The following is a 20,790-nucleotide window of genomic DNA, read 5'->3' as shown; positions in this document are numbered from 1 at the left end:
TTTACAGACAGAAGAGTGTGAGGGGCATTTCATATCAGCAGCTCTCAATTTCTTCCCTAGTAATAACTCAAGTCCCACATTGCAATTCTCATAATAATTAACATATGTTGATCCAGTGATGTCTCTATCTCATATGATGACATCAGTGATGTCTCTATCTCTTAATCTCATATAAGTCATGCAGTGTGAGGAGAAGAAAGTTTTGGTGCTGGAATCTGTATGTAGATCAGTTCCTGATGGACTGGATCTCTTTCCTGGCCTCTTGGCCACCTTCTCTGCTCAGGCAAACTGGGAGGTAGTGTTCGAAGCCCATTAGAGAGCTCTGCAATCTCTAGATCATCTATCTATACCCTTAAGCTGCTAATATTTAAGGCAGGTCAATGCTGACATAGTGCCCATGTGACCAGCAGAAGACCTCCACAGAAGGGGGAAGATGTCTAAAGCTTGGCTCCACAAGCCCATGACAACCCCAGCTCTGAGCTGCATGGCTGTGGTGCCACTGAGTTGGGGAAAGTTGTCACTCACCAGCCACGAGAAGAATCCTGCAGACCTGTCCTGGCTAGAGATCTGCCCCTCGTACGGCCCAAAGATGTGACCTTTGGGGATCACCTCGTTCATACAGCGCACGTCGTTCTCCCCACTGGGCTCTTTAACCACCTCCATTCCAGGCGGGATGGTCAGCGCTGCCCGGTCAGGAATGCCAATGGGCACCGGGGTGTCAGACACAAACACTGGGGGGCCATGGTTTGGACACTCATCCACAAAGTACTCCTGGCAGGACTCACAGACTGCAGATGTGAAGGAAACAGGGGTTAGGTAGGGCAGACATGAGGCACATGATGCACAGCACTCGGGACAGCTCCCTGTCCTCTCCCTGGCCTAGCTGAGCCCCTTCCCCAGACTACAGCCTGCACAAACACACAGAATCTTCACTGGCAGCTCCCTTGTTCTGCCACACCTCTCAACAAGGGCTCTGCCCCAACCCACACCTGCCCTACCTGCCCTTTCCCCTGCACCTGCACAAGCCCTGGTGCCCTGTACATATCTTCCACTGATGGCTGAACTCGTGGAAAGGCCCTGTCACCGCCTGCAGAGACAGAGGCTGAGGGCTCCCTGCACATCCCTGGTTAGCAGCAAGTCCTCCAGTCAAAAGGTTTGGTTCCCCACACACCAGATGGGAGCTAAAACAAGCATCCCTGAAAACAAATACCCTCATCATATAGCCCTCATTCTGTACTTTGGAGAGAGACAGCATCCCAGGCACCTGTCCTGTGTCCAGACAGAGATGCAGGTCTACCAACTGGTAATTCATAGGTATGCCAACATAAATGGCACCAGTTTTCTTTCTGGGAAAGAACTGTTATCTGCCCAATGCTCCCTTTGCAGTTTCTGAATTCAAGTTGTTGGGTTTTCCAGAGTCTCGGTGTTTTCCAGTGTGCGTTTTCATGTTTCCAGCTTGCCTTCCTCCTACCTCCCTACTTCTGCCTAGCCCCTCCATGGACAAACTGCTTTTGTGCAACAATTTCCCTACCAACCATGCCAATCTTTTCAGGTGAGAATGCAAATTTATCCCTGGCTTTTTTTTCCCCCTGCTTCCTGCCCCAAACTGACAGGGAAGACCAAAGTCTACACAAGCAGCAGTGCTTTTCCCTTATTCACAAGACACTTACACCAGAAATCCACTTGCTGAAAGCTCTTGGTCATGATTACATCCCGTTTCCCTTTCAGTTTCTTGGGTTCCATCTCTATGGACTGTGAGTCAGGCCTTCCAGCGCTGAGGAGGGAACAACAGAAGAATGATGTTAACCTAGCAAGATGCTGGGACTGCACATGGAGAGAAGCTGAAGCAATGGGGCCTGACCAACTCCTTCAGCCCCACAGATGCAGCAGAGAAATGACTAAACTTGCCACCCAACCTGCCAAATGCTGGCATCACACATCCTTAAGGCTAAAGCCCACAGCAGATAATGGCTTCAGCTAGAGTAGGTGCACATGAGTAGGCAACCACCCCTGTCAAACAACCCAAGGCAGACCTCACAAGGAAGAGCTTTAGTAACTTCATGCAGCTCAGGTATATTCCTCAAAACCACCTTTAAGCTGAGAGGTAGGTGGAAAGAAGGGGTTAGAGTACATCAGACCAACGCTTGGGCACATACCAAGGCTGTCCATACTCCTGGTCCTGGTGTGGAGAGCAGGCCTCTGTTTTTATTGTCACCATCTCCCCTAAGGAAGCCTGGGTCTGGATCAAACAGTCCTTCAAGTTCTCACTCATGTTCTGAAAAAGAATGAAGGAAGGGAGGAGAAATATGAGTAGCTGAGAAATTACAACCTTGCTCCCCCAGGAACCACAGCCTTCTCCCCAGGCTGGGATGAAGTCAGCAGATCAGGCTCCCTTCTGGCACCAAGAGCTGCCATCCCACACCAGAGCACCCACATGCCCACATGGAAACCTCTTCCTGCACAGTTCGGCTGCAGGTCAGGTGAAGAGCATGAGACACCACAGAGCAACCTGAGGCATGGAGAATCTGAAGTATGCCTCATGGAGCCCATGAAAAACACACAAGGGATTTCCAGCTGCACATTGAATTTAAGAATGATGGGTGTGATGTGTTCTGGGAACATGGAGCACCACTACTCAGAGCAGGTCTTTGGGGGCAGAAGGACAAGAAAGAGGAATGCAGATTGGGACACTGAACCAGGATCTGCCTACAAATCTACATATGCCAGTCTCCATCTGGGAACAGAGTACAGTGTCCTACACCTTGCAGACAGAGCTTTCTGTGTGCTCTGGACACCTCTGACAAACAGGTAAGTGTCTACAGTGCCCTCTGGGACTTCACCAAGACTGCACAAATCATGCTCGCGATCTTCCTTTGCAGCAGATAGAGCTGAGCCACCACCACCCTTCTGGCACACAAGGCTGCCATAGTGAAAATGACTCTCCCTCTGCTCAACACAAGAGCCAGGAGGCACTTCACAGAATCACAGAATTATCAATCACTTAATGATGGTTAAGGACAGCAAGCTCCAAAACAATAACACTTCCCCTCCCATCATGGGGTGGTGCTGAAGAGCAAATATAAATATGTCAAGTGATAATAATTTGGAATGGATTTAATTTACATTTTTGGAAGGGTCACTAAGCAAAAGAGCACCTCAGCTTGAGAAAAAGAATAAATTGGAGTGCTGCTCATCTCTTCATTTACATTCATCTTAAGACTTCCTGTATAAGGCACACAAACTGTCTGCTCTCAGCTACCACACCAGATAAGACAGATTTCACATCTGCTTCCCCCAAATCCCCTGTGATGGCCCCTTCCACATCCACTGCCCAATGACATGCTCTTTATGCTGCATACTTGCAGTGCTGACAGAAGGGCCTCCACAGCTCATCAGACCATTTCTGTCAGGGAAACTGGTGGAAGAGCCCATCCCCATCATGACTCGACTCAGGGCATTCCAAAATTCATGTTCTAATGTCACAAACCCCTGAAGAAAGGAATTTTCTTATTCCACACATGCTTGTATGGGCCTGAACACCATGGAAGTCTGGTCTGCATTTCTGCCCTATTTACCGCAAGAAGGAATGCCATTCCCAACCTCTCTGGCTCCTCTTTGTGCCAGGGGACAAATGATTTGTTTTTCCAATCGAACTTCTCACATGCCAGTGTGCAGCCTGAAAGACCTTTATCAAGCCTTTATCAAGGAGTGTTACTTAATACTCATACAGTGGTCTGAAAGCAAAGCCTCTGCGTAGGTACAACCAGACATATGCAAACAGATGCACTTTTAAGCCTTGACAGGATGTCCAAAACAAGACACATTTTCTTTCAGAATTACCACAGCCATTCAGAAGGAAAGTGATAGTAACGCCAAAGAAGGGCTCATTATTTTGGCAGGCTGAGTCCCTTGTCTGCGCTCTCTGAAGCAAGAGGAAAGCTCTGCAGCCCTGTACCCGTGCACCAGCCAGTGCTGCTATCAGGGCCTACCTGTTCTCAGAGAAGAAAAAGTATTTTCTGCAAAGTCTGCAGTAAAGCACCTGAAGAGGGAGAAAGCCTGGGGTGCAGGAAAATGTTAAAAGACAATAAGAGATAGGTGCTGCCCCAGAGCTGGTTAGCAGTGGGGCCTGCACTGTCACAGAAAGGTGTGTGATGCTGGCTGTGGGGCAGATACTCTCAGTCAGAACAACCACCTGTTTTGGAAGCCTGGCAGACAGGACACCTGGAGTTAAAACACCCATATCCCCCAAGAGATGCACACATTTGTTTCTGAACATAAAATGACTTTCCCTTTCTCACTCTTGCTCCATGGAATCTTACAGAGTGAGAGGAACCCTGTGATGACACAGCCTGACCTCCTGCCAAGGAAGGTCACCGTGCTTCCTTCAGTTCTGGTTAAACTACTGCATAACTCTAAATAAAGGGGAAAAAAAGAAAAAAAAGAAAAAAAGAAGAAAGAAACACTGCATTTACTTTACACACGAAGCTCTGCGTTTTCCTGTATAGCACATTATGCAGCCCTCCCCTCTCCTGGTCCTCCCTGAACTCCCTCCAACTTATCAGCAGCATTCCTGTGCAGCACGCTGGCAGGAGCAGCACCTTGCACCGAGATAACGCCCTCCCTGCCCCAGCTCAGGATTCCGTGTTTGTGTCCAAGTGCTGCATTTACTCTCTGGTCACTGTGCCCAAATGGGCTCCTGTTTTCAGCCAACCACCGTGCTGCTGTAACAGCCCTTGCTCCTGCAGCAGCTCCCACACCACCACACATCCTGCCAAGCCTCCCACCTGCTCTGGGAGTAGGCCACTGCTTTTAGAGTGTCACACAACTCCTTGTTGCATCACCCAGTACACACACAACCCCAAGTTCACCACTAACTTGCCTCTTTTCACTACTTACAAGTTGCCCAGTTTTTATGTTGCCCACAAATCCAAATTAACTTCTTGCTTTGTCTCCCAGGACACCAACAATCAAGAGGATCATTTACACTGCAAATGACTTTTAAGATCATCGTGTCCAACATAAATCTAAGTCTGCTGATTCCATCACTAAATCACAGAATCATTCGGGCTGGAAATGACCTTTAAAATCAAGTCCAACCATAAACCTAGCATTGCCAAGTCTACCACTGAACCAAAGTGCCAAAGTTACATGTCTTTTAAATACCTCCCAGGCTGGGGACTCAACTACTTCCCTGGGAAAATTTGTTCTAATGCTTGATAACCCTTTTGTAATATCCAAGCTAAACTTACCCTGGTGCAACCTGAAGGCGTTTCCTCTCATCCTATCACTTGTTAACAGTGAGATCAATTTCTGCCTCTTGATTAGCATTGAGCCAAAAAAACCCAAAAATTCCCAGCTGAGACTACTACACTATCAAGAATGAGGCGCCTTTTGCTGTCACACTGTGACCCCTTATTCAGTCAGGTTTCCTTTTATGCATTGAATCATAGAATGGCTTGGGTTGGAAGGGACCTTAAAGATCATTCAGTCCCAATCCCACTGCAGACAGTTTCCACTAGACCAAGCTGCTCCAAGTACCACCCAATATGGCCTTGAACATCTCCAGGGATGGGGCAACCACAGCTTCTCTGTGTTCCAGTGCCACACCACCCTCACAGTAAAGAATTTTTTTCTAATATCTAATCTAAACCTACCCTCTTTCAGTTTAAAGCCATTCCCCTTTGTCCTATTGCCCAGCTAAAAAATCTGTCCCCAGCTTTCTTAAAAGCTCCCTTCAAGTACTGAAAGGCAGTAATCTGGTCTCCCTGGAGCCTTCTCTTCTGCAGGCTGAACAATCCCAACTCTCTCAGCCTGTCTTCACAGGAGAGGTGCTCTAGCCCTGTGATCATCTTCACAGCCCTGCCTCCTCTGGATTCACTCCAACAGTGCGTGTGTGACACTCTGAATCACCCCACCTATTTATTCCTATCACTTGTTGCACAACTTCAGTGCATTAAAAGTGCCAGACTTACCAACAGGTTTACTTTTATCAAGTAAAATTAAAGCAATACCAGAAAATCATACTATGTTAGAAAAGAATGACTAAAAAAAATACCTGTACAGACTGACTATTGCAATTATTACCCCCTAAAATCATGACCAGTCTGATCCCTATCAGCTATTACATTATTTTACTGGAAGTGAACATCAGACTGTGGGTAGCCTAGTTTAATTTGCCCAGTTAAACTTGAAACTGGCCTGCTCACTTATGAGTAACAGACAACATTATTTTAAGTCTAACTCATTATGCATGCTTGTTGTTTTTTTTTTTTTTTAATTATTTTTAAATTAGCACTTAGAGCCCAGAGAGCGCCGCTCAGCCAGGCCTTTTAAAATCCCTGGACGCAAGTAAGCCAGAATAGCAAACCTGAAAATGTACTGCTGTAGTAGCTGCTATTTGCTAATTTCCTAGGCTACTGCTACAACAGAGAGTATTACACTGCTGCTGTAACTGGTACCACCTTCAAGCTTTTCTTCCAAGAAAGAAACATATAACATTTCTCCAATTCCAGACCTCAGCTAATGACTGTGCTTTTAGGACTCTTAGCTTCTGTTGTATTCGAAGTGGTGTTTAATTTTTTTGTAATTTCACTGCTCATTAGTTTCTCCTTCTTGCCATTTCTCCTCCTCCTTTAGCTTTCCACAGCTACAAGAGTCTAGATCATATTCTGCAGTTTCCAATCCCTCCACTTCATTGTTGTGGGGTTTTCTTGGCAGTTTTTATAATTGTGTTTGTTCTAGCACCTAAATATGAAGAGCCTCTGAAGATTTCAGATGATGTGGAGAAGCACCATGTAAGCATAAGCACAGCAGGCTCCTTGGTTACTGCTGAGGGTATTCCCAGGGGGTTCCTGGCCTCACCTGTGCATGTCCCTGTGCCCTCCCAATGTGGGGACACAGCCTACTGCAGTGTCCTAGCAGCATGTCAGCAAGGGCAGTCCCTTGGTGAGAGGGACGCTGTGATGACCCAGGTGCTGTTTGCACACATCAAGTGCTTTGGAGAGCAAAGGCAGCTGTGCATCGTGGTATTCATCAAACCCAGGACACCAGTGTGACTGCTACAAATCCCAGTAGACATCCCTGGATCATCCCTGGGTTCACATAACCCCTCCTGTTTCCTTTACAAAGCAGGCAAGGACTTGTCACATTTCTGCATGACACGTTAAGACCTCCAGTGGCTTTGCCATATTGCTCAAAATCGGGGAAGTAGAAAACACAAGAACATCTGAGCTGTTAATCTCTAATGCAGGAAAAAAAACTCCAAAGGGGGTTAAGCATGAACAAACCTGCGAATTCCTGTCCTCAAGTATGCTGCCTTTATCACTGCCCCTCATGTAGTTACTAGTTAACAGTCACGGGCTCTTATCTGCATGGATCAGCCTCCAAAACAGAGCTTTAATTTTACATTTTACTGGCAGGTTTCCCAGACTGGGACATTCTTTCATGTGAAACAGCCATACAGGAATCCATCCCCTCTTCAGCACACAGCTCCTTCACTCAGTTTCTCACTGCTGGCCTTCTGGAGGTCATCCCCTCTTCTTTTAAGCAGATCGGGCTTAGCTTGCACCACATTTTAAAGTGCAGGCCCATGGTGAAAGATGGACATGAGTTCGTACGCTTTTGCATATTATTACCAGAAATAGTAATCCAGAACAGTCAGCTACTGACAAACTGAGAACAGGGAATAAAGCGAAGCATTCAAGGCTCTGAGCTCTGTCCCATACAGCCATGGAAGACCCAGGCTGACCGTTCTCCCTGGGGTGAATGCCCTTCCCGAGGTCCTCGGCCATGCCAACCACTTCAGGTCACTTTATGAAGTACCAGCTGGCTATGCAGGCTCATGCTTACAGCCAGCACAAACTCTGAAAGATCAAAGATCCCACAAAGTAAGAGGGAGAACCAGTTTGCTCAGAGGAGGACCACTGTTCACAGTCAGATGTAAGCTGATGCTCCACTGGGAAAATTGCTTTTGCCTAGACAGTTGCCACAGCACTTTACCCACAAAAGTACAGCATTTTTGTGGGTGAGGCTGTCTTCCATCCAGAGGTGCAGTGGATCAGTGTCCCGGCACAGCAAAGGCTGGTGGCTGCAGGGCAAAATCCCATGACATGCTTCCCAGCCTGCTCCAAGGCCAGGGCTCTTCTCTGATGGCCAAAGAGCAAGGGGCAATGAGCTGAAGCACTCACAAATTCAAACTTAATTTAAAGTGAAAATTATATGTCATGCATGATGTAGGATTTGAGCAGCCATGGGCTGTGACCAGGACTTGTTTAACTCATTGTCAATTACCCCACTACACTCAGGAGCCATAAATTCACCAGAAGTATGAAATATTTTATCTGAGTTTCAAATTCTGAAAACACTGAAGAAGGTCAGGACTACAAGAAAGATACCTGAAAACATCACCAGTTTTTCTGCAGCTTTCTGAAGAAACTTGGACAGCGAGCTTCAAAACCACAAGACTTAAACCTGTTTTACAGAAGAGAGGGCTGAGAGTTTCCAGTGGTTTTAACTTGCCCAAGACCAGCAACTGACATGACAAACAGGACGGGGCGCCACAACACCAAATTCCTACTGCCATTGTCACTGCAGGCAAGTTGGGAACAGGGAAGTTCCAGTTTGCCAACCTGGAACTCCTCCTGTAGTCTCAAATGGATGTGAGATGAGTTCACACTGTCACTCTTACATGGTTCACTGGCAAAACATGTCATCAAAACCCTCCATGATCTGCTTCATGACAGACACGTTTCAGAGGGGGAAGAAGACAGAAAACCTCTGAAATAACCCCTGAACCAGTCCAAAGTTTGTTTTATGATGGCTTCTAGTGAAGATGAAACATACGGATAACTTTACAAGATTTGTTACAAAATTCTTTGTTGTGGTCTCAGAGCATTTGCCCTTTATTGATCTCAGGGAGTAGGAAAAGGATCCATGCGCTGGCCCATGCACTGTCATGGATCAGCACAGCCTATGCAAAGCAGGTATTACTCAATTCAACCTCTCCATGTTAAGTGCTGAACAAGAACTCAAAGAAGCAGGATGATGACAATGTAAAGCTCCCATACAGCCTGAAAGCCTCTGAAATAGTGCAACATGCCACAGAACCAAGCAGGTACTTACTTTCTTTACTAAAAGAATACATAAGTGACTTGCATTTTTAAAATACATGGAAATTTCTCATTTTTTGCTGTACTCAGCAAAATTGCACTGATCTCACAGAGTAACAGTTTAAAGGTAGAAATGAGAATTAGGACAATGTGACTGACACCGTGTACATCCCACTCCTTTCCTTTTAGCCTACAAACAGCACAAAACCTCCATCTGAGACTAGCAAGAGGAAGAGAAACCAGTATTTCATGAGTTCATCTCAACTGTTAATCCCCATAACAGGCAAGTCATACGGGATTCTGTTTAGTTCTGGGCACCAGGCAGCAGTTCCTTCAAGGGGCTCTGGAATCTAGTGGGAAAGGCTGAAATACCCAGCATGCTAAGATACTACTTTAAGCAACTGGAAAGAATTGCTTCCCAGGTTAATAGCTGTAATAAACTTCACCATCTTTGGTCAGAACTGCCAGTTGCACTTCTCTGCCTTTGGCTTCAACATAAATATATACCTACATTTATAAAGTTAAAACAAACAGACACAAAACCCCAGTACTAAAACTAGATGTTATTTCACCATTTTTCTCCCTAAGGATAGAATAAGAGTACAGTGGCAGCTGTTAGCCCTCTTCCTTAAGGCACTACTGAAAGGTGTTTGGATAGCAGTACTGATAAGCACAGAATAAAACCACATACATAGCAGAACCCTGGATATGTACCCATGAAGTATCTTCTCAGCTTTCCAACAATTTGTATCATTCTTCTGTGTAGCTCTTCCAGTTTTCTCTGTATTACTTCAGGATGCTGGCACTAGAAAGACACACTGATGTAAGACTGAATCTGAAGTAAATAAAAAGTTTACAGACACAAAATGACCACTTCACCCTGATTCATTACCACCCTGTTTGTGTCCAAAATCATGACTGTCTTTTCCAGCTAGGACCTGGCACAGAAAGCTCCCCAGAGCCGCCTGCCCATTCTGACCCCCATGTTCTCACATGGGACTGCTCAGCACACAGCCTCCCTTCACAGACCACGTTCAGGACATGCCTTTCCAGGTTCATAAATATACACTTGTCTGTGTGAAAATGAGGCTTCAATAACCTCATTCACCAAACAAACTGCATTACACTGTCCTGCGCCTATCAACAGCTACAATTCACCAAACATGTTTCATCTACACATTTTGCCAGTGATGAGTCATGTCTTCTGCATCACTGAGTAAGTGTCAAGCAGAAGAGGCTTCTCCCTTCCCCTTATCTGAAGAGAAGGGTCATCAAGTCTACTTCTTTGAAAACACAGCCTCCACATATCACGTTGCAGAGACTCTTCTGTAAAATGATCAAGCTCTAGCTTAAAATAGCTGGATTATATGCTCCCCTCGTCTAAGGTGGCAATGCCAGAACCGTGATCTTTTGATGCTGAAAAGATGTTTTCTACATTCATCTTAAAGTTAATCCTCAAACAGTTGATTTATTAGTGTGCTAGTACCGTCCTTTAGCTTAGAGTATCCTTCATCCCCCTTACTGTTTATACTGTCACTTCAGTTTATTTATTCCATGCTGATTCTGTATCAATCACTACCTTCACTTCCTAAGCCACATCTATTTTATTGATATTCTCTGGCATTGGATATTAATTGGGTTCTCACACACTGAGTTAGCTGCCTTTTAGATGTAAATATATATCACACTTAGAGCCCTCTCTTTAAACCAAAAGTAAGCTTCTCAAAGAACAAAATCAGACCTTTTTAAGAAGTACAAAACACTTTCCATGACACCAATTTTCAGGCACGAGTAACTTTATATTTACTCAGGATTGGTGTCATGTTACCCAGCATATATTTTCCTGGGCCATCCACTTAGCAATTTTCAAAACTGTCCGAACACAATCACTCATTCAGTCTCCTGCATTTTCTGTGATCCACCAAGACTGATTAAAAGTTCACATGAGCAAGCTGGACACCTCCTCTTCATTCATCTAGTGCTCACTATATTTAAAGGGGATGTGGTCTTTTCCTCAGCACAGCTGCCAACAAAACTGCTCACCAACAGGACCCCACGCTACGCAATTCCCATGTGGGTCCCTGGGTCCCGACTTGTAGCATCAACTTCAGATAATTAACTTACCCATCCCTTGCTGCTGGCCCTGCTGTCAGCTGCAATGGCAGTCAAGGGCACACAGCTCAACAAAGGGAAGCAGAGATGTGAATTTACTGCCCAAATGACCTTTTACTCTCATTCACGGACAGACAAAAAAGACAGAGAGAGGTAGTGTTTGGTAGGCACACGACAGGCTGGGCCACTGTCACTCTCCTGCTCTTCTGTGGTGTTAGGAGAGGGAAAAGACACTGGACTGCCTTTAATGTTTTATAAATCACGTGCAGGAAATTCAAGATGCCCTGCCAGCATCACTGGGACCCTGCCACCCCCTCTGCCCACACTGAGGTCACATGCACCCAGAAGACCCCTGCACCTGTGCAGCCTGGTCAGCCTAAAAATTTTTGTGGGTGAGCAACACTAGTGATTCATGTATTTCAACAATGATGGTGGTAAAAAGGGAAAGGGAAGGGAAGGGAAAGCATGGGGGTGGGCAGGAAACAAACCCCAGACATTAGTTTCTAAATAGCAGATGTGGCTATTCTGGCTAGCAAACTTCCACTTTAATTTCTAACCCACAGAGATGGGAAATGATTCATGAAAAATCAACAGGATAAAATTAGCTGGAAGGCAGATAGATAATTCATGCAAACCAACCATCATGGGCTGAAGTGCCAGCACTACCAGCACCGCCTGGCATTTCAGCCTCTGGTGCCCTTCAGTCACTGGCACCTAGCCAGCAATCAGCTCTACATACATTTCCTTAGTGTCAAAATTAGCCCTCTGAAAGCATATCCATCTTCTAACAAGACGGCCTTTCACTCAACACTTTTCCAGAAGTTCCAGCTTTTCCTCTCTTTAAAAAGGAAGATTACCTGCAGTATGCTGACTTTTTCTTCTGCTGGTGAATGTTTAGTGGTGTCAGAAGACCAAATGGATGGACAGACTTGCACACACATCTGTGAGCCATGGCCGAGCTACGCACTAAAACCAAACTGCCCCAACAACTCGGAAAACTCAGTACATTTTGCCAGAGCTCTCTTTTCCTGCACAAAACAACACACTCCACAGCAAGAAACAAGTGCTGGTCTGCCCTTACATATACCAGTGATTTTTTTTTAAGAAAAAAAAAAATAAAAATTTGCTGTTAAATTCTTTATCCCAAAGGCTGATGAGAAACTTCCACTCCTCCAAGAGACCTCGGACTTCCAGGAGGCACCTGGTTATTGAACAATGCCCCTTCCCACCACCCAACTCAAAAGCTTCGGGAATCAAACGTAAAATTTGAAAAACCAAACCTCTAGGCAGGCAGTTTCAGGTGCAGGGGGATCCCTATGCCATTGGGACCTATGAGGACAGATGTAAAATAAAGCTAAAATCCTGCTTTGGCACCATTTATCTAGTTGGTGCCTGTTTCTGTGGAAGGATGGTACAGGACAGCTCCTCTATGCTTTTTACAGTGGTTTCACTCTACTTGGACTTCAGGACACAGCAGGCAGCTCCTTTCTTTTTACTTGTTCAGCAAAAAGGGAAGGAGTATGTGGGAGAAAATGAGAAGGTAAGAGCAGATCTTACTTTCACTTGTTCCCAAAATTCTGACAAACTAGCTCAGTCCTTTAAAAGCACTAACAAACACAGCAGGCAAGATGAGAACACATCAACTGTTCCACAAAATGCAGAGGAAGCAAAAGCAAGAGCAGTATTTATTTCTCCTCATCTGTACCCTCTTGCAGGCCATTAGGAAGATAAGATCTCACAGCACAACAGACATTATTCAGAGCTGGTAAATCTGTCTACAGGTTAGGGACTCATGTTACATGGCCTGGATGAGTAGTGGTTGAGCATGGGTCACACCGACCCCCTTTTCCTTGGGGCAGGCAGCAGTCCAGATACTCCCAGTGTCAGATCTGCCAAGAAACCAGATATCCGTGTGCTGAATTCACCACCACCACAATTTGATCTGCACATTCCCTTCCATACAGAGACAGGGGTGCTCCGACCCCGTATATCTTAACACAGCTAACTAGAAAAAAATTTCCAGCAGGGGCCAAGCACTTCTGGTCTATACATTCAACCTTAAGTGTGTTTTCTATATAAAGGTACTGTGTTGCACAGAAATACCTGGTCCTTTACACTACGGACATTTTTAAAACACTGATTAGCAGAAGCATGGAAAAAGCCTAAGAACTGATTCAATTCCAGCCCAAAAAGCAGAGGGACTTCACGTGTACAAGTCACTAAGGGACTACAAACATTCACCAACTATCCCAGAACAATTCAAAAGCAACATCTCAACACCTGACTAGGAATGAGACCTGGTTAAAAAAAAAAACCCAGCAGAGAGAATGGTAACACATCCATGCTCTCGGCGCATCCAGGAGATGCAATCAGTGGATCTGCTGTTCTGGAGGTACCACCTTTGCAACAGCAATGCAGCATTAGCTGGTGGGACTTTGTGCTGAGAGTTAGGCACTTCTACACCCACACAGCAGCCCTTCACTACCTGAGGTAGAATTTTCAAGGAAGAAAGCGACTTACAAACATACCATACATAATAATGTTGTCTTTATAATCACAAAGGGAAGAGAAAACTAGTAATTTAAAGGCTTCTAGTCTTCAAAAGCTGATTGAACTAATTTGATCTCGGAAAAGATAACCGGCAAGCCTAGGTGTGAAACTTGACAACTACAGAAAATATTTTATTGCTTCTAAAAGTATGCTTCTGTGTCATCAGTATTGATTTTTCCTTCAGTCAGTTTCCAAGTGTTTTCGTTAATTTCCCCTGAATTGATAAAAGGACTGGACTCTGCAAACTGTGGCATATTTAGCATTCTCCTAAGTGCTTCCAAGTAAGGAGTCTCCAAGTCAAAGAAAGCAGCAGACCACATTAAATACTCAAGCAGCATCAGAAGAAAAGAAATTTAAAAACCCAAACAACAGCAAATCCCCTTGATATACACAAACATTTGGAAGTCAAGGTTTCTACAAATGAAAAGTATAAAGAGGAACATACTGGGTCAGACACGACATTTTTCAAAGATGCTGTGAATACTTAGTTTAGAGTCTGCAGTTGAAGGGCTACTTTTAACTCCACCCAGCATATAATGATGCATTTATACAATACACTTTCAAAATAAAGTTTCATTGTACTAAAAAGGGAATGTACTGGAAAATATTTCATATTGATTATCAGCCTGCAAATGACTGATAGCCCACTATCAGCTCCAATTAGCAGCCTTCAACACTCTGAAAGGTGTCAGGTGGGGAACCACTGGAGCTGAGTGTCCCTGATCCATAGTCAGGTGCCTGGAGCCCATGCCCTGCAGCCCACAGAGATGACCTGGCTTGGGGACCAGCACAGGATGCTCAGTGCCTCAGCTCCCCGCTGCGCAAGGCAGGAGCACTGCCGGCTCTCAGGGGAGCTAATTACAGCAACCCTAGAGCTGCCACGCAAGTTAATCCCCCACATCACCTCCCATGAACTGTTACCACTGTGTCCTTACACATGTCCCCCACTACCCACAGCCAGGCTTCCACGGGCAGAAGGCAGCCCCAGCTGCCAGCAGCACAGGCAGCAAGGTGGGTGCTGGGAGTGGCAGCCACAGCAGGGCTTGATGCCAAGACTGTAGAACAGCAGTCCCTCCTCCAGGACAAGTCACTACAGGCGAAGGAAAACTAGCCTTGCTGAAAAGCCAAAGCCTAAGGAAGAGAGAAGAAAGGAGGCAGAGAAAGGAAACCATTTATCAGAGCATGCTCAAATTGGACAACTTGGCTTATGACAGACCCTTCTGATGGGCCCCTTACTGACGGCTGTCCATGAGTGAGGGACTGCACTGAAAGAGTTCTGCAGTACGCATTACTGATTGACTGCTGGAGGCTGCCAGTTTCTGCAGCTTAAACCTTAAATTACAGCTATAATGTTTTTACCTTCTGACTGCAGAGGAACTGTTCTGAGCCCCAGTACTGCCAGAGTAGTGCCTCCCAGCCTTGCAGACAGAAGAGCCCTTCAGCAACAGCTCTGAAGGATACAAGTTATCCTGCTCCCACAAACGGAGCCATGACCAAGAAACAAGAGCAAAGGTTTAAATGTCAATATTTTTAATTGCTTGACTGTCTCCGCAGAAATGTAAGTTCTTGCACTTAAGTGAAGAGCTCGGGATGAAAGTTGGAAAAATGCCTGTGCTAGTACCACCTTCAACTCTAGCTGAACTTCAAAGCCTATGTGCAGAGGACAGCAACCAAACTTCTAAAAAACCACATGGAAAATGTGATTCTAGTTGCCAAGTCAAAATTTTCTCCTTCATCTGTTTTTTTGCTCTCAATTCTCACAGTCTTTTCTATCAGTATTGCCCCTCATGTGGTGGGCATTAAAAAGAAAAACTTCTTCAGCATGGGATACTTGTGTTGCCCTCCCCACCAGGTTTCTTCATCCACCTGAGCTGCCTCTACCTTTCAAAGATGTCACAGGACCGCTCTGTTTTCCATTGCTCTTTGGCCTGCAAAATCCTTCCCTTTCCAAAGCACTTTTCCCTCATCTTCTTTCTGAAGCTGCCATACAGGACGACACGAACCTCTCACCTTGCCCTCTGCTTTTCTTAGGGTGGTAGGACTTGCTACTGGAATCCACTTGTACAGACAAGTTTAACTAGCAGGAATTCCTGAAAAGCCACATTTTACTGTGTAGCTTTAGAAGGAATATTTCTCTAGAGGCTTTATTTAAAAACACCTTTGGTAGCAGAGAAGAGGTCACAGGGAGAAGAGAAAACCCTGTGAAATAAAAGCCTTCTTCACTCCACTACCGCAGAGGGGTCAGTGCAAGAGGAGGAACTAAAACTGTGTGCAGCTGCACAAGAGCTCTGGTCCAAGAAACTTCACCCACTACAAGAGAGCCTCAGGCAGGAGCTCTGTACAGATGAGCTTACAATGAGAAAAGCCACAAGCATGACAAGGGGTGAAACGTGAATCAGCAAAGCCAGCATCCCCCAGCAGGGCAGCCCAGTCGCAGGCCAGCAGGAATTCTGCCCCTTGCTCAGTGCCAGCAGATTCTGCCTGTGCTGACTCCCCTTCACCAGCTACACCTGTGGCTCAAGCAGCTCTCAGCCCCAGGGTCTGAAGGGTCTGTGCTCACGTGAGAGAACAGATCAGACAACTCAGCACTGATGCAAGTGGATACATCAAGCAAACCCTGATGCTGACTCCAGATTTCTCTAAAATGCCAGAAAGATACAATGCAAACTGAAGAACAGAAGTGATATTTGCTTGTTTTGGCATCACTTAGGAAAACCACAGGTCTCAGATACACCTATTCCTAGTGCAGAGGAGGCATCAGAAGCTCCCACCTGCACTTAGTCCACTGGGAACAACAGTGTCTTGGTTCTAGAAGACAGGTGTCTGCTAGGGAGAGCAGGAGCTTCCCTTTCCTAACCCTCAACAAACAGTCATTACTTCTCACTGCTACCCAGCCTTGTACCTTCAGATCAAGTTTTAGCAGCTTATTTCTTCCTTCTGAAGGTTCCCAAGTTACCCTAGAGTATTATTATTTCATTATAAAAACAAAAACAAACAAAAAAACCCACACACAAAAAAAACCAAAAAAACACAACAACAAAAAACCCAAACCATTTTGTCTTTGAGACTACATTTAGTTTCTCCATGCAAATTTTCACATCCATGTAACACCACCAGATTGGCAGTAATGATTTGAAATATTCAAATACACCAAAATGTCATAAATATTAGCCAGCATTTTAAGAGCCCTGGAAATGGTTTAGTAGCACCAAGGGACAGACCTTGCTAACAGCATCTTTAAGAATAAAGAGTTAGGTAACAGCATATACTTCTCTTGCATAAATGGACATGGGGAAAAAGAAAAACCAACTTAAAACCCCACAATGCCACTTGTGAATTAACCAGCACGAGAAAGAAGTTACGAAAAGAAAAAAAGAATATTAAATGAAAAAGCCAGAAGGATAAAGTGTACACGGTATTCTCTATAAAAAGACCAAATACCTCTCTTGCCTGGGTTTGTTGTATTTCTCATTAATATACACACTTTGATTCCTGACTCAGAGTGGCAACTTCCCCTCACTGCAAAGCCAGCCTGCTGCAGTGCAGGAGCCCTCCTGCTTCAGGCTCCTTGTGCAATGTTCAACCCTTACAATTTCAAGCAGTTCCATCACTTTCTAGCAAGGAATACGAGCAACAAGCTGCCCCCATCCCACGAAGATGGACCTTGCATCAGTTCATAAAAAATCCAGTGTGAAAGCCCTTGCTTTTGTCGTCATTATTTAAAATCAGGTATTACCCTCATAATGATCTTCCCCTTGTGAAAAAAGTGCAAGTAGTTGCTATCAGTCACCAGTAAGGGTCCCAGTGAGAATCCCCCATAAACTCTGCCAGAAAGCACCATGCTTCATGCATGGTCCACAAAGATGCTAGAGGAACAACAGGCTAGTACCCTAAAACCAGAGCCCACACCAAAGCCAGCACTGAGTCAGGAGCTTCGGGACCTGCTTCATGCTCCACAAAGAGCTGGAAGGAGCAGCAGCCTTTGACATGACTCCTGGGCAGAAGGGAACCATGACCTGCCCTGGTCCTGCTACTCCATGCTGCAGTGAGATCAGTCAATTCAGCATTTAGGCAAGAGCCAGGACAAACTTCGGCATCTCCCATGGCTACCTCAAATTCTCCCTGGTGAGTGGTTCCAGCAGCCAAGCCCTCCTTTGCTAACACAGTCCTTGGCCACACCAACACTTGAACTCTTTGCAGGCTGCATGTATTTCAAGACTCAGACACTCAGCCCTGTGCTAAACTATTCCTTCTAGAGCAGGAGCACCTTTGGTCCAAAAGCACCCCTTGCAAGAAGCAAACACTCATCATCTCAATACTTTTGTTTCTGACTGCAGCTTGCACTTGAAAAGTAAAAGCACACCATCCTCATCAGGCTGCTTGCTGTGGAGTTTAAACACAATTCATTAGAAAGTCAGGAGACTCATTTCCCTTTCCACTTTCACTGCTTATAATCTTGGTCATTAGACAAACGGAAATTTAGGGGATGTGAAGCCCAACCCAGGCATCAAGCCTGTGCTCCGCCAGTCTCACAGGGAGTTAAAACTTGCCGGCAGGACCGGATCCAAGGGGCTGCTGGATATTTCGGGCTGGGGCTCCTTTGCTGCTCAACAAACTGCTGCACACACCTGCAGTGCTGGAAAACAATCCTATCTTACAGTTAGGCTGGTATTTTTTAAGCTGGTTCTGCCAGTTCTCCTCCCACTAATGAGAGGCATTAATCACAGGAAAAAGAGGAAGCAACACTGAGCCAAAAGTTTTGCCCACAGGTCAGCTTTTTTTTTTTCAGGGATCTGAAAGGAGACTCTGGAGGCATCTTCCATTCCCCTCCGAAGTATAAGCGATATAGGACCACTTGCAAAGAAACTTGAGAAATTTTGTAACTTAAAAAAACAACCCAAACACACAGAGGGAAGAAGGCCCAAGAAAGTGCATCTGGAGTTTTTCTGCACCAGCTAAGAGCATCACGGCTGAGCAGCACACAGGCAGCTCTGCCCTGGCGCCGTACACGGGAGATGCCACAGGCGAGGTGCCCCTGTCCCGCGGGGTGCTGTGTTCCCTGGGATTCCCTGGGGTGACCGTGTTCCCCCAGGACCCCGTGTTCCCCGGGACCCCGTGTCCCGCGGGTTGCCGTGTCCCCCGGGATGCCGTGTCCCGCGGGTTGCCGTGTCCCCCAGGACCCCGTGTCCCCCGGGATGCCGTGTCCCGCGCGTTGCCGTGTCCCCCAGGACCCCGTGTCCCCCAGGACCCCGTGTTCCCCGGGATTCCGTGTCCCGCGGGTTGCCGTGTCCCCCAGGACCCCGTGTTCCCCGGGACCCCGTGTCCCGCGGGTTGCCGTGTCCCCCAGGACCCCGTGTTCCCCGGGATCCCGTGTCCCGCGGGTTGCCGTGTCCCCCAGGACCCCGTGTTCCCCGGGATCCCGTGTCCCGCGGGTTGCCGTGTCCCCCAGGACCCCGTGTTCCCCGGGATCCCGTGTCCCGCGGGTTGCCGTGTCCCCCAGGACCCCGTGTTCCCCAGGATCCCGCGTCCCGCGGGTGCCGCCGCCGCCCGGGATCGCCCCGCGCGGCCCCGCCCCCGCGTTCCAATGTGGCGCGCGCCCGCCCGCCCCCGCCGCCCATTGGCCGCCGGCCGCGTCAGTCGCGGGCCGGGCAGGCGGCCGCGGGCGGGGCGGGGGGGCCGGGCGGGCGCAGCCGCGGCGCGGGCGGGAGCGGCGCGGCGGGAGCGGCGGGGACGGGCCGGGCCCCGCGCAGCCCGCCCCGAGGGGGGAAAAGCGGGGCGGGCGGGGAAGGGGGCGATACCTGTGGCCGCGGGTCTTCGCCGCCGCCCCGCCCGCCGCGGGCACCCCCTTGGCCGGACCTGCCCCCCGGGCTGGGACGGGTTCTCCCCCACCTCCCCCCCACCCCCCCGCGCTCCGCAGCCATTTTCGTGGCCACCTTGGCTACCAGCGAGGCTGACTCACCTCGGCACTGCGGGCGCGGGGAGCCCGCCTCGGCGTCGGGGGGCCCGCTCCGCCCGGGAGGGGCGGGGGGAGCCCGGCTGGCTGCGCCCTCCCACCCCGCCGGCCCCGCTGGCTAGTCCCAGGCGAGGACGGGTCCCGGGGCCGGGCCGGGCTCGGCGGAGGCGGCAGCGGCGGCTCCCTCCCTCCCGGCCGTGACCACCATCTTATTAGCACAGGAAATGACATGGAGAACGGAAGAGAGGGGCGTTCGGGGGCCGAGCCCGGGGACCCCCCGAACCGGGGGGAGGCGCCGCCGGGCCGCCCGGCCCGGCCCGGCCCGCTGAGGCTCTCCCGGGGCCGCGGCATTCCCGCTGTCCTTCCAAATACCCGCGGTGGGAAAAGAGGAGGGGAAAAAAAAAAATAAAAAAACAAACCAAAAGCCGCATACAGCAAGGGGCGAAAAAAACCCCGAACCACTAAAAAGCAAACGCAGAAGAAGCCGAGCAAGCCCAAACCGCCCGCGGTTCCCACCTCCTGCTCCGGAGACTGCGAGTTCCGCGCGGAGCCGCCGGCGATCGGCGCCCGCGGCCGGCCGGGGGCTCGGGGGGGCCCTGGAGGACAAAACCCGCCCGGCCGGCCCGCGGGCACCGCGCGGGGGGAGCCGCCGACCCAGGGGGCCCGTCCCGGCGGAGCCGCCGGGCTCCCCCCGGGCGCTGCCGCGGCCACCACCTGCCGCCGCCCGGCAGCCGCCGCGGCGCCCCGCCGAGCGGGACCCGGCCGCCCGCCCGCGCCCTCGGGGCCGCCCGCCTCAGGGACACGGCGGCCAGACGTGACCCCCGGCCGGGCCCCGGGGCTCCCCCGCCGGCCGGGGCCAGGGACGGAGGTGCCCCGGGGCGGGCGGCTGTCCCCCCGGCAGCAGCCCTCGCCTGTACCCGCCCGTCGGGAGCCTCATGCTCTTCCGCGGGAAAAAGCGAATGGGAAGCCGTGGTGTTTCCTCGGAGCTCGATCATATTTCAGAGTACTCCCCACAAAAAGTAACCCACCCGACAGCAACAGTAACAGCAAACCCTACCCTCGAGCTCC

At 48.5% G+C, this 20,790-nt stretch overlaps 1 protein-coding gene across 4 annotated transcripts in view; it reads right to left on the bottom strand.

The window, feature by feature from the left end:
- Positions 1 to 20,457, bottom strand: part of PRDM11 (PR/SET domain 11) — a 49,398-nt gene extending 28,941 nt beyond the window's left edge. The window contains exons 1-4 of one of the 4 annotated variants that reach the window (XM_058830155.1): positions 20,239 to 20,457; positions 2,157 to 2,275; positions 1,671 to 1,774; positions 526 to 788 (exon numbers count right to left, since the gene is read on the bottom strand). In XM_058830155.1, coding sequence (XP_058686138.1) covers positions 526 to 788; positions 1,671 to 1,774; positions 2,157 to 2,272 — 483 coding nt within the window. In that variant the 5' untranslated portion in view covers positions 2,273 to 2,275; positions 20,239 to 20,457. The other 3 variants (XM_058830145.1, XM_058830163.1, XM_058830171.1) reach the window with 3 other exon arrangements.
- Positions 20,458 to 20,790: the final 333 nt, after the last annotated feature.

The sequence above is a fragment of the Poecile atricapillus genome, chromosome 1, assembly GCF_030490865.1.
Source record: "Poecile atricapillus isolate bPoeAtr1 chromosome 1, bPoeAtr1.hap1, whole genome shotgun sequence".
Classification (NCBI taxonomy): Eukaryota; Metazoa; Chordata; class Aves; order Passeriformes; family Paridae; genus Poecile; species Poecile atricapillus.
This window is presented reverse-complemented; position numbering and strand designations above follow the sequence as displayed.